This window comes from Macrotis lagotis, chromosome 1 (genome assembly GCF_037893015.1).
Source record: "Macrotis lagotis isolate mMagLag1 chromosome 1, bilby.v1.9.chrom.fasta, whole genome shotgun sequence".
NCBI lineage: Eukaryota > Metazoa > Chordata > Mammalia > Peramelemorphia > Peramelidae > Macrotis > Macrotis lagotis.
In genome coordinates, this window is record NC_133658.1 from 410,790,344 (window position 1) to 410,804,305 (window position 13,962).

Below are 13,962 nucleotides of genomic sequence, written 5' to 3' on the forward strand. Positions count from 1 at the left end.
TACCTCTTTGTAGTCAGCTGGGTTGGTTTGTAAATCATTAGGAATCTCAGAAGAATTATTTGCTAAAGCATCAAAAGTACTATAGGAAAGGAAATTCTGTGCGGCAGAACTCTGGTCATTGGATTTCAGAAAAGTGAATTCGTATTTTCTGAAGTCTGTAGGCAAACGCGGTTGATTGGAATAAGGCAAAGTTCCATCTTCATAAATGGGTGGAATTGCAGGCTTTGAGTAGAGATCTGGCGAGAAACAGCCTAATGTTGTGGCATTAGAGTATCTCCGAAAGCGAAGAACGATGGTCAATATTATTGTGATTAGAAACAGAATCGAGATTAGCGCCAAAGCTATTACCAAGTAAAACTGTAGCTCCGACTGTGTATTGGAAGTGCTAGAGTGCTCCTCTTCCATTTCTGGCATTGCTTCTTGCAGACTGTCTGCGAAGACCAGGTGCAGAGCCACGGTGGCCGACAGAGGGGGCTGGCCTCCATCCTGCACAGAGACCAGCAGGCGGTGTCGGGCAGCATCTCTTTCAGACAAAGCCCTAGCAGTCCTGATCTCACCTGTGCGCAGACCCAGGCTGAAGAGTCCCGGATCTGTGGCTTGCATTACGCTGTAGGCCAGCCAGGCATTGTGTCCGGAGTCTGGGTCCACCGCCACCACCTTGGTGACTAAGTATCCTGGCTCAGCAGAGCGAGGGACCATGTCGAAGAGGGCCGATCTGTCAGGGCCCAGAGCCGGGTAGAGGATGTTCGGGGCGTTGTCATTGCGGTCTAAGATGAACACTTGCAGGGTGACATTGGCACGAAGGACCGGAGAACCAGCGTCACTGGCCTGCAGCGTCAGCTCGAAGGTGCGGACCTGCTCATAGTCGAAGGAACGCTGAGCAAAGATGGCCCCGCTATGGCTATTTACTGACACGTAGGACGACAGAGGCAGAGGGGCCAGGTCACTGCTGATGATGGAATAGGACACTCTTCCATTGCCCTCCAGGTCTGGGTCAGAGGCTGAGACACTTGCGATGGAAGCTCCAGAGGGGTTGTTCTCTGGGACATAAACAACGTAGGAAGGCTGGAGGAAAACTGGGGGGTTATCATTGACGTCAGCTATGTGCAGAGTGAGGGTTTTGCTGGTGGACAGAGGGGGCTTTCCCTTGTCGGTAGCAGTGACTGTAATGTTATACTGTGGGGTTTGCTCTCGGTCTAGAGGTTCATCTGTCAGCAGCTTGTAGTAGTTCCGGGAAGACAACTCTAGTCTGAAAGGTGCATTTTCCTCCACGTGGCACGTGACCTCCCCGTTGACTCCGGAATCTCGATCCTCGATTTTGAATAGGGCAATCACTGTTCCTGGCACCGCATCCTCGGCAATGGTGCTGGACACAGAAGTAAACGTCACTTCCGGGTGGTTATCATTTTCATCTAGAATTTCCAATATAACTTTGCATTCAGCAGCCATTCCACCGCCATCCCTTGCTCCTATGCTCAGTATATAACTGTCAGTGTCTTCAAAGTCTAGATGCCCTTGAGTTTTTATTTCCCCATTTTTATGATCCAAATGAAATATATTTAAAGCATCATCCGCTGTAGTTTTAAAGAAATAGGTGATTTCCGCATTGATTCCTTCGTCCTTGTCAGTGGCCTTCACCCTTAGCACTGAGGAATCCGGGGGCAGGTTCTCCCTAAGACTGACTTTGTAGAAGTCCTGGCTGAAGACTGGTGGATTATCATTCGCGTCAGTAACATTGACCTTGATCTGAGCCGTACCGCTTAAAACTGGGTTGCCCCCATCCACAGCCACCAGAACCAAGTGATGAGAACTCTGCTTTTCCCGGTCCAAAGGTTTCTCCATTACTAACTCTGGATATTTCCTACCATCAGGGCTCTCCTTTACAATCATTGAAAAATGCTCATTGGGACTAAGTTGGTAACTTTGCAGAGAATTGATACCCACATCTGGATCTACAGCAGATTCTAGTCCAAACCGAGATCCCTTGAGGGCAAATTCATTAATCTGTAAATTGATGGTATTTTGAAGAAAATGGGGTGGATTGTCATTAATATCTTGTATGATCACAGTTACATGAAAAACGTTTAAGGGGTTTTCAGCTACAGTTTCTAATGTCAGAGAACACTCAGACTTCTTCCCGCACAAATGCTCCCTGTCTATTCTGTCACTAACTAGTAATTCCCCGGACTGAGTGCTTACAGCAAAATATTGTTTCTTTCCATTAATTCTCAGCTTCCGAGCCGCCAAATCTGGCACATTTAGACCCAGGTCCTTGGCGAGATTCCCTACTACCGACCCTTTCTCCATTTCTTCAGCAATCGAATAGCTGATGTGCTCGGAAAACGCCCGGAAGAACAAAGAAGCGAAGAAAGGATATAGTACTTGCCATCTCAGGACCTGATCCCAGGGTGCGTTCCTTCCCATCTTTGGCTTTCTGTGTGTCACGATTCAGGTTTGTTCCCGAGAATCCGCCCTGTACCTTTTAATCTATGTTTTGATGAATCCTGGAGCTTTGGAACCGGATCGGTGGAGTAGCAAGTTTTTATAAGTGCCGATCTCCTGTGTGGTGTGTGATCCTGTATGGCTCTGCAAGAAATTATCCTGCAATAAACCTTCTCCATTTCCCTGGGTATTGGCCGACAGCGGCGCTCAGAGTCTAATCTAGTGAACTGCAAGAAGAAATTCATCTTCCAAATGTTTGCTTAGCAATACGATCTACTGCAGTAAACTGAAGCAAGAACATCCTTAAACCTTGAACTTTGTGACCGTGGGATTGGTCGCTTTGGAGCTGTCAGCTTTTCAGGAAATGAGAGTAATTAGTAACTTCCATAAAGACAGAGTAAATAACAATGGAGGAAAGGTGTAGTTTTCAATTGAAACATCTTTCATTTTTATGTTATTGAAATATTTTTTTGGAGAGGAGATTTCAGATATATATATACCTTGAAAGAATAATACATCATTGTTTAATACGTTATTATTGATTTGTGTCCAATATTCGTGACCCCAATTTTGGGGTTTTCTTGGCAAAGATGGAGAAATGGTTTGCCATTTCCTTCTTCAATTTATTTTTACAGATGAAAAACTGAGGCAAACACTATCCCAGGGAGATACTTACTGGTGGAGATGAGACTTCCTGACTCCAGTGCTCTATCCACTGCACCACCCAACTGCCCTTATTTAATACTACTAATAGCATTTCTAAGATTCACTTTCTTAAATTTTATCCGAGTGCCTAAAAGTTGTCTTCAAATTCAATCCCACAACTGCATATATCTCCCATTTCAATCAAATTCATACTTTGGATTTTCAAGGATCTTTGCCCTCCCCCTCCTATTTTTTATAGGACATAATGACACTTTTCCTTGTTGGTCATAGCAATTACCTTCAGTTATATACCAGCTCAAAGACAAGTCTTTTCCCCTTAATTCCACACCAAGTAGCAAACAAACAAAAACAAAGCAAAACTGTCCATCCCCCCAAGTATTCTAGTAAACATTGTGTTTCCCTTCCTCTCTCTTTTGCCTTTTCTCTTTCTCTTTTCCTCTCCTCCATCTGTATTTATATGGGATTTTTCTCTCCTCATTTGATCGGTATTGTCTTCAATCCCACACTGTCATACATCCTGCTTATTCTAAATACTTTTCATTGACTTCCTTTAGTTTTATTGATTATGGGGTTCACTTCTATTCTTTATTGACTCATCTAAGTATAAAACAAACAAATTAAATTTTTTTAAAACCCAAGACTTTTTAAAATTTATTTTATTTTTTATTTTATTTTATTTAGTTTTTTTGCAAGACAAATGGGGTTAAGTGGCTTGCCCAAGGCCACACAGCTAGGTAATTATTAAGTGTCTGAGGCCAGATTTCAACTCAGTTACTCCTGACTCCAGGGCCAGTGATCTATCCACTGTGCCACCTAGCCACCCCCAAAGTAAAATTTAAAGTGAAAGCCACTGTTTCAGAAATGGGAAAAGAATTCTATTTTGCCATTCATGATCAGAAAGAATAGAACACCAGGTCAGGGGATGATATTGATTTTTCTGGACTAGTTTTTGAATGCACTAAATAATTATTCACTTCTCTTTATGACGGCTCCCTAGAAACCAGTTGGGTTTAAAGAAAAAGTATATAAAAATTTCAAGTGTTTTCACAGTACCTGGTGAAGTGAAAGAAATAGGAGCAGAGGATGTGAAGAATTATAGCTTTTAAATTATTCACAAACACTAACTTTATTGTTATTGCTTTAAATGTAAAGTCTTTGTCCTTGACCAAAGAGTTGATCGCTATGACAACTGCAGCGAACACTGATATTCTTACCAGAAATTGAACCAAAAACTGAAATTAAGTTGTGAATAAGTGGAAAAATGACTCAAGGGTTCTTCTTGGAAAAACAAATAAAGGGTTTGAAAACCAAGTTTCACTTTAAGTCCAAGGAAAATTAGAAACGTAACTAATCCTATCTTCTTGTAGTGCTCCTAATGAGTATGAACAAAAGGACACCATATAAGAATGATTGTCATTTAAGCACCAATATCTGTTACAAAGAATGAAGAGAAATTCTATGTAAAATTTTACTAGTACATCTAACAACTATGGATACACTCACACTTGGTGATTTCAGTACCATGGTGGGCACTAAAGAGGATGGAAGAGAGATATTTTAAAACCTCATTTATATTTTATAAAAGGAAAGATTTAGAAAAGGTTTAGAGACTACTTAGAATCCCCATTCTCATAGGTCATTAATATTTTCTTCAGAGCAAGAGACAGAAGGCACTGATCACATTACGCATTGATTAACATTACAAAAATAAAATCGACAATGTATTTACAAAGGGTAAATAAAAGGTTAGGATGCAAAACAGAAATAGCTGTGTGCAGTCAAACCACTGACTAGTTATGGAAAACAAAAATCAACAGTAAATTAGAAAAAAGGCTAATGATGAAGAAATGACCTCTTACCAGTCAGAACAGCTTCAACTCAAATTATTATTATTATTAATTTGCACTCCTCGAAATGTAAACAGGAAAAAGACAAAAAAGTTATCACTCTCTCCTGCAAAATTTAACTGATGTAGACTAGTCTCCACTAAGGGAAATCCAAAAGAATCCAGAAACTACCTAAGTCAGAAATACCACTTGATCTTGCCAAATGAAGTACAAAGAGCAACAAGCATTTAAAATATCATTTGATTTATAAAACATGGTGAAGGGGAAACAGGGAGGATCAAGGGGAAATAGTTTGGAATCAGAGACACAATGGAGATGGTATAAGGGAAGATGCCATAAAATTAAAAGCTGTGAAGATGAAACTTAATCTACAGAAAATTCGGCATGATCCCAAGGAAATTACATCATCTCAAGGATATACACAGTTGAAGTGAAAATAAATAGGCAGAAAATGGCTTTTTCATCATTTATATAACTATTTTGATCACCAATAATGCTGAATTATTACATTTTTACTCTGTCCCTAGTCCTCAAAGGAAGGAAAAAAGGGCACATAAGAACTTCAGGTTAAGAGGTTGGGCCAGAAAGAGAGGAAATCCCTCTAAATTTGGGAGAAGGCATAATTTTACAAGCAATCTTGGGAGGGAGGAAGATTAAAAAAAGAATTGGGGGAAAAAACCTTGGACATCAATAATTATTAACCCAAATTTCTACTTTTTCATATTCATAAAGTATGATTACCAGAAAAGATATCCACGATGGGAATATGCGATGTGAAAAAGGAGGATTTCTACACCACTATTTATATCAGAGCATATCCCAACAATCACATAAATATATGAATAGTGCACAAAATACAGGATCTCTCTCTCTCTCTCTCTCTCTCTCTCCTCTCTCTGTCCCTCCCTCCCTCCATCCTGAGTATTTGGCTCAGCAGAAGAAAATTCAGCCTTAAAAGTTTTCTTTCAACAAGGTGTCTCTCACTTGTGTGCTAAGGTTTCTTGATTAAAGCAATCATTGATACAAAACATGCCAGTTTTGAAAGATTCTCTGATTTAAAATGTCAAGAGATACAGGAGAAAAATATTTAGTAAATGTATTTGTATGATAATGGAGGACATTCTGCACAAAGTTCAAGAGGGAGAGAAATTTCTCTTTAGGTACTTCTGTTTGCAGATGATATTGTGCTAGTTGCACCAAGTACCAGAACATCACAAAACCTTCTCAATGAAATCTATGACTACTATAAAGAGATTGGCTTAACAATTCATATGTAAACAGGTGAGGAAATGACTTTTTTTCCTCCAGACTATGACATACAGTTGAGCGCACATTGAGGTAGAACATCATTATCATGCATTGCAGATGGACAATGTGTTAGAAGAGCGAAGACCCTAAGCTGCACAAAAGTCCATCTAAGAGACAAAAAAATGAATTCCTCAATGATGGTAGCTGGTTGTGAATCACAGAACACCAAAGTTACTGAAAGAAAAAAGACTCCTAAATTTAGTAGAAAACTTTCATAAAGTCATAAAGGTCAATGGAAAGATGTATGGTGGCTGCAAGTAGACAGAATTTCCATTATTTTCTAAATGCAAAATGTGGTGTAAGGGATACCCATGAGTATCAATGTAGTAGAAGAGCTGCACAATCTGAATGACAATCTGGTATGCACATAATCTAGAAAAAGATCTCTACTTCACTGATACTCATTGGAAAATGTTTGGAGAATATAGACATAAGTTGGACAAGGTGAAAAATATAATTTGTAATCAGACTGATGAAGATTGTCCAAATAGATGATTTCACAGAGCTATTAAAGTATAAAGTGAATTTTAGAACATATAGATCTGTTATTCATCATTAAAATTTGTGAATATAAGACAAATTTGGAACTTCCACAACAAATGAGAACTTCTTTCTTTTTCTGTTTTTTTTTGTGGGGCAAAGGGGTTAAATGACAAGGTCACACAGCTAATAAGTAGCATGTGTATGAGGCCACCTTTGAACTCAGGTCTTCCTGACTCCAGAGCAGATGCTCTATTCAGTAGCTGTACCATCTAGCTGCACTGAGTTACTTTTGGTCTCAAAAGAATTATTTCATCTCACTAGGTGGAATGAAAACAAACAGTAGCAAGAAAGAGTAGGAAAATTGATACTATAACCTTGAATACCCGAATTAATAATAGATGAATCATTCAATTGTCTGAAAAAAATCATCCCTAAGAGCAATAAAGAGTTCAGGTCCAATCAACAGTCATTTAAAAGACCACATGGATTCTACAACAAAGGATATCTATGTTACTTATATAACATCTAAAGCAGCTTGAAGTCTTTATTTTTTACATATAGAAATTCGACCACAGATATCATTAATATAGAGAATTCTCAGTTGAGGAGGCTCATGTATCTCTGCTGGATTGTAACCTTCTCTGCAATATATAGTTTTATAGAGATGCCTAGACAACTGAGAGGTTAAATGATTTACCCAAAATCCTTCAATCTATGTATGTCAGAATTTGAAACGATGTCTTCTTCTATGAACTGCACCACCACCAATTGCCATCTATTACAGACTAAACATTTAAACTGAGTTCTGCAAAACATTTCCACCCAAATAAATATAGCAAATGTTAGCACTTTATCAAGCAAACACACAAAATACCTACATAATTTTTAAACAAAGTAAAAGGATAAATAGAAGTCAATTGAAATAAGCATATTCAAATTCTTCAGAACAGTTCACTGATTTGTTTTTCTTAGAATGAAATGTAAAGACAAGAGAAGAAACTGTGACAATATATGTATATATACATATATATATATATATGTATGTATGTATACAATGCTTACCTTATTACCCATCCCCAGAGTCAGTATAATGGAAAAAGTCAAACATTTAATTGATATAGCCAGTCAGGATGTTTAGGATGATATGAAAATTATGTTGCACAAAATGTCTGTTGATTACAAACAGACTACAATATTGTGTCAAACATTCACTATGTTCATAGTAAAGATATACCATTAATAATGGGATGGTGGAAATATAAAAGATATTGATGGTAGAACATACTTATAAACTCAAAGAAGTTAATGTGGAATTAAGCTTATAATCAACAGAGAAAGAACACTTCTAATGTGTCATTTGCTCATTACCAAGTCAATTGGACAATGTAAACATGCCAAGAAATACAAAATTTAAATCATATCTGCTAATGATGCATAGTTGGAAATAAGTTATATCTAATCAAGAGAAAATACCAGGAATGTGTTGCAGCAAATCTTTTCTAGGAATTCAAAAAGGTTGGTTAACTTTTCAAGGAAATAAAAAGTGAAAAATGAAATTACCCTTAAACTGAGGAACAAGATAAATAAAAATATATATATGCTCTCATTGAACACTTCTAAAAATATTATTCTGATAGGCATACTCTGCATATTACCAGTATCCTTAATCAAGGAGGCTTTTAAAAAAGAAAGAACAGGAAATAAACTCACCTGAAGATAGGTCTGATCATTTTGGACTAAAACTGTATCAGGCATACAATCTGATAACAGAGAGTCCTTTTTCTCACAACTTTCTTGACTAATTAAAGTATCTACATAGTTGGGCCGAGGAAAGAGCATCTGGCTCTTTTGAGAATTCATGGTGAGGGAAACCTCATGGGAATAAGTTTTGAGGTAAGCTCTAACTTCATCAATGTCCACAAATTGTGAATCAGGGCCTCCTGCAAAATATTCGTTGGCTGATTCCAATGGTTTGGAAATCCTCCATTTGTGAAGCCTGAGTGCTAGTAAGACTATAATGAATATAAAAAAAAGGCAAGAAACGGTAGCCACAGAAATGACTAAGTAGAGTGTGAGACTTGAATCTGGTTGGTCCTCAGAGGCCTTCAAGTTGCTAAGGTCTGAGAGGATTTCTGGAATGTTGTCAGCCACAGCCACTGTAACACTGACTGTTGCAGATAAAGGGGGTTCCCCATTGTCAGTGACTGCCACCACTAGAATCTGCTTAAGGGAGTCTTTGTCGTGAAAAGCTCGAGCTGTTCTGATTTCACCTGTGTGCAGACCCAGAGAGAAGAGCCCTGGTTCTGAAGCCTTGAACAGGCGATAGGACAGCCAGGCGTTCTGACCAGAGTCTCCATCCACAGCTACGACCTTGGTTACTAGGTAGCCAGGCTCTGCAGAGCGAGGAGCCAACTCCACTCCAGTGGAGCCATCTGTTGGGAAGGTGGGATACAAGATTTCTGGAGGGTTGTCATTCTGGTCTAGGATGAACAGAGTCAGAGATACATTGCTGCTTAGAGGAGGGTCCCCGGAGTCCTGGGCAGTCACTCGTAGCTGCATGTCCCGGAACTGTTCATAATCGAAGGATTGCAGAGCATAGAGGACACCAGTCTCAGAGTTAATGGAGACATAGGAGGAAAGAGGAGTCCCATTGATGGTATCTTCTCCAATAGAGTAAATGATATGAGCATTTTCCCCACTATCCGGGTCACTAGCTGTTACTGAATAAATAGAAGCAGCTCTAGGATTGTTTTCACGTACGTAGGCCGAGTAGGATGCCTCACAGAAGCTGGGCGGATTGTCATTACTATCTGCTACGTGCAGGGAAATGTGGGCGCTTGTAGATAATGGTGGAATCCCTTGGTCAGTGGCTGTCACAGTGACATTGTACTCAGAAACCTGCTCCCGATCTAGGGCTCTGACTGTCATCAAACGGTAATAATTTCCATAGGATTTTTCTAATTTAAAGGGTAAATGCTCGGGAATGGAACAGATGACTCGACCATTGTCCCCGGAATCTCGATCATGCACGTTTAAAAGGGCAATTACGGTCCCCGGAGGTGAATTTTCCGGGACCGTACTGGTAAAAGAAGCCACAGTAACTTCTGGGGTATTGTCATTCACGTCTAGAACTGTAATCTGCACTTTCGCTCTGGTTAGGAGACCACCACCATCCAGACCTTGAATTTCTATTTCATAGAGTGAAGACTCCTCAAAATCCAGGGTTTCTTGAGAATAGAGTTGCGCTGTGCGAGAATCCAGATAGAAAATCTCGGAAGCTTCTTCTTTGAAGTATCTGATTGAATATGTCACTTCTCCATTGACTCCTTCATCTGGATCCGAGGCGTTGATTGTGAGTAACAGTGTCCCCTTGGGCACGTTCTCAGGAACACTCACGCTGTATTCCGACTGAGGGAACACTGGCGGGTTGTCGTTTATGTCAAGAATAGTCACGCGGATTCGCGCGGTTCCTGATCTGATAGGATCTCCCCCGTCGGTGGCAGTGAGGGTGAGATAGTGGACAGGTTCCTCCTCCCGGTCTAGAGCCCTCTCCAGGACCAGCTCCGGATATTTGGCCCCATCAGGTCTACTTTGCACGTGCAGAGAGAAGTGACGGTTTGGGCTTAGCTGGTAATTCTGGAGGGAATTCATTTCCAAATCCGGATCCCTAGCATTCGGAAGTGGAAAACTAGTCCCCACTGCTGCATTCTCGCTGATTTTTATTTCTACGTCGTCTACCCGAAAGCGGGGAGCATGATCATTAATGTCCATCACTTCTACTTCCACTCCATAAATATTTATTTTATCGTCCATTAGAATTTCGACATTTAAAAGGCATTTTGGGGTCCCGGGGCATAGCTGTTCCCGGTCTATCCGGTCCGCCGTCACTAAACTGCCGCTTCTAACATTCAAAGCGAAAAGCTGTGTCTTACCTCTGGAAACGATGCGGGCTCCGCTTTCCGAAAGCTTCCGGGGCTCCAATTCCAGGTCTTGGGCCACATCTCCCACAAAAGAACCTTTTTGCATTTCTTCCCACACAGAATAGCGAATCTGCCCGGCTCGGGACTCACATAGCGTCCCCAGGAGAAAACAAAGGAGAATTCGGCCCCAACAGTCCAGACGCTTCCGAGCAACTTGGGCCATAGCTGTCTGTCCTTCAGCGAAATTGTCTTTGTCTTGGTTCCTTTGTGTGCTGGGTTATCGGCATTCGCAGATCGAATCGCCGGCTCAGAGAGCTTCCGATCAGTCCCTAACCTTGTGTGTGTCTAAATCTGCAACGTTTTCCCTTGTAGGAGTGGCCAAGATATGGATGGATTTCTCTCACTACAATTCTCCTCCTGATTGGTGAACAGCGGCACTTAGAGTCTTAACCAATTACTGCACCCTTTTAGAAAAACTGGATAGATTCTTACATATTAATGTAGATATTTCTTTTTTGTTCTTTGAAATCGGTTTATTGGTCTTGTTCAGGTGTTCTTTGATATTTCTTCTCCAGTGACTCCTCTATCTCAAATGAGCAAGGCTATCTCAAGATTTTGAATTCCACCCAAAGTTTCTTTAAATCAAAATGGGATTCTGAGATATCATTGTTGTTAGGGAATTTAATTAAAAAATCATTTCTTTCCTTTTGTATTTCTCCCATCTCCATCTTTGATATCTAAAATCAAACCGTCCCCTTAAAAAAGAAGCTAAGAGTGTTAATAATTTTTCTGAATAAAATTGTATTAATTGAGTCAAAATGCAGCTTCTAGCCTGTTAGATTCAGAAATGTTATTATTTCTCATAATCGAGACTAAAATAAATAGCCACAAATTGGAGAATTAAAAATGCAAAACTAATACTTAAGGGCAGAGAAGTGAAAGGATGATTATCAAATGATCCTGAAACCAACAAACTCTCCACCACTACTGAGGATGGATGTACTTTTGAAAAACAACAGCAGTTGTAACATTTGCTTCCATTTGTTAACTAGTCCTAGGGGATCACATTTTTCTCACACACAAAATCATCTACATGATTTCGTATGAATTTGACCTTATTGACAGGTTTCTGGAGCATTATTTTGTTAGTGTAAAATTATACCAGATAATTAAAAATAAAGCCATCTTAAAAGTAAAGAATGATGCAGTTATAAATATAACTTGAAAGGACACTAATGACATCTTAAACATAAAATGTAAAGTAATGGACCCACCTGTGCAAGAATATTATGAGAACTGTCACCATTTAATCCATTGATTATCATGGAAGAAACATCTTTGTTGAAAATATCAAGAGTTGGAGGACAATGATCAGTTGGTTTCAAATAATTAAATTCTGTGTTTCCTGGGTGTGATGACACACATACATTGTAGGAATAAGGCAATGTTCCTTCACCATAGTTTGGGGGGACAGTGGGTCCAGATTTTGAGCAAAGATCTACTTGGAAACATCCCCATGCTTTAGGACTGGAGGATCTCCGAAGGCGCAGGGCAATGGCCATTGTCACTGTCACAAGAAACAGCATAGATATTAGGGCTAGAGCCACAACCAGGTAAAATTGTAGCTCAGATTGAGAATTCGAGGAGTCTGAGTGCTCCTCCTTCATTTCAGGCAGTGCCTCCTGCAGACTGTCTGCAAAAATCAAGTTCAGAGCCACAGTGGCCGACAGAGAGGGTTGGCCCCCATCCTGCACTGAGACTAGTAGGCGGTGCCGGGCAGGATCCCTGTCAGTCAAAGCTCGAGCAGTCCTGACCTCTCCTGTTCGCAGCCCAAGACTGAAAAGCCCGGGATCTGTGGCTTGTAGCACATGGTAGGCCAGCCACGCGTTGTGACCTGAGTCAGCATCCACTGCCACTACCTTTGTGACCAAGTAGCCGGATTCTGCAGAGCGAGGGACCATATCGAAAAGGGCCGAGTTGTCGGCACCCAGTACTGGATAGAGGATATTCGGAGAGTTGTCATTGAGGTCAACGATGAACACTTGTACAGTCACATTGGCACTGAGGGAGGGTGAGCCAGAATCCCGGGCCTGTAGAGTCAGCTCGAAAGTTCGGACCTGTTCATAATCGAAGGAGCGCTGAGCAAAGATGTCTCCACTATGGCTATTGACCGAAACGTAGGAGGACAGAGGCATCGAGGTCAGGTCACTACTAATGATGAAATAGGACACCCGGCCATTCTCTTCTAGATCCGGGTCATAAGCTGAGACCTGGGTGATTGACCCTCCAGAGGGATTGTTCTCGGGAATGTAAGCCACATAATATGGTTGGAAGAAAATGGGAGCGTTGTCATTGATGTCAGCTATATGCAAAGTGAGGGTTTTATTGGTAGATAAAGGGGGGTTTCCCTTGTCTGTGGCAACCAATGTGATATTATATTCTGGTGTCTGCTCACGGTCCAGGGTCCCATCTGTCAGTAGCTTGTAGTAATTCCTGGAAGAAGATTCCAGTCTGAAAGGGATAGAATTTGATTGCATATAACATGATATTTCTCCATTAGCCCCAGAATCCATATCACGTGTTTTGAAAAGGGCAATCACTGTTCCAGGCAGGGAGTCTTCCAGGACAGAACTGACTAGAGATGTTACTGTCACTTCAGGAGCATTGTCATTCTCGTCTTGTATGTCTATGACAACTTTACACTGGGTGGAAAGACCTCCCCCATCCTTAGCTTCTATATCCATTGTGAATTTTTTTGTGATCTCAAAATCCAGGGTCCCTTTGGTTCTGATTTCGCCTGTGTTCGGATCCAGGGAGAAAATCTGCCGGGCATTCTGGGTGATGCTCGTCAAGGAGAAGATAATTTCTGCATTGACCCCCTCATCTTTGTCTGTGGCTGCCAGGCAAAGCACAGAGGAACCTGGGGGTAAGTTCTCCCGAAGACTAGCTCTATAGAGGCTCTGACTGAAAACTGGGGGGTTATCATTGGCATCAGTGACATTTATCCTGATTTGAGCCGTTCCACTGAGAGGGGGATTTCCCCCATCCGTAGCTGTTAGGACCAAAAAATGGGAACTTTGCATTTCTCGATCTAGAGGTTTCTCCAATACTAATTCTGGATATTTTCCGCCATCAGGATTTTCTTTTTGTACCAATGAGAAATATTGACCAATACTTAGAAAGTAATTGTTGAGTGAGTAGCTATTTATATCGGGATCACTGGCTGATTCAAGAATCCATCGAGCACCTGGCAAGGTGGATTCAATAATGTCTAAATTTATTTCATTTTGATTGAA

The 13,962-nt window shown here is 40.7% G+C and overlaps 1 protein-coding gene across 19 annotated transcripts in view; it reads right to left on the minus strand.

The window, feature by feature from the left end:
* The window catches only part of LOC141506210 (protocadherin gamma-C5-like), a 221,695-nt gene that overhangs the window by 83,390 nt on the left and 124,343 nt on the right, over nucleotides 1-13,962 (minus strand). The window contains exon 1 of one of the 19 annotated variants that reach the window (XM_074212755.1): nucleotides 8,457-11,933. The exons of 16 other annotated variants lie outside the window; for them this stretch is intronic. In XM_074212755.1, coding sequence (XP_074068856.1) covers nucleotides 8,457-10,889 — 2,433 coding nt within the window. In that variant the 5' untranslated portion in view covers nucleotides 10,890-11,933. 2 more of the 19 variants (XM_074212763.1, XM_074212774.1) reach the window with 2 other exon arrangements.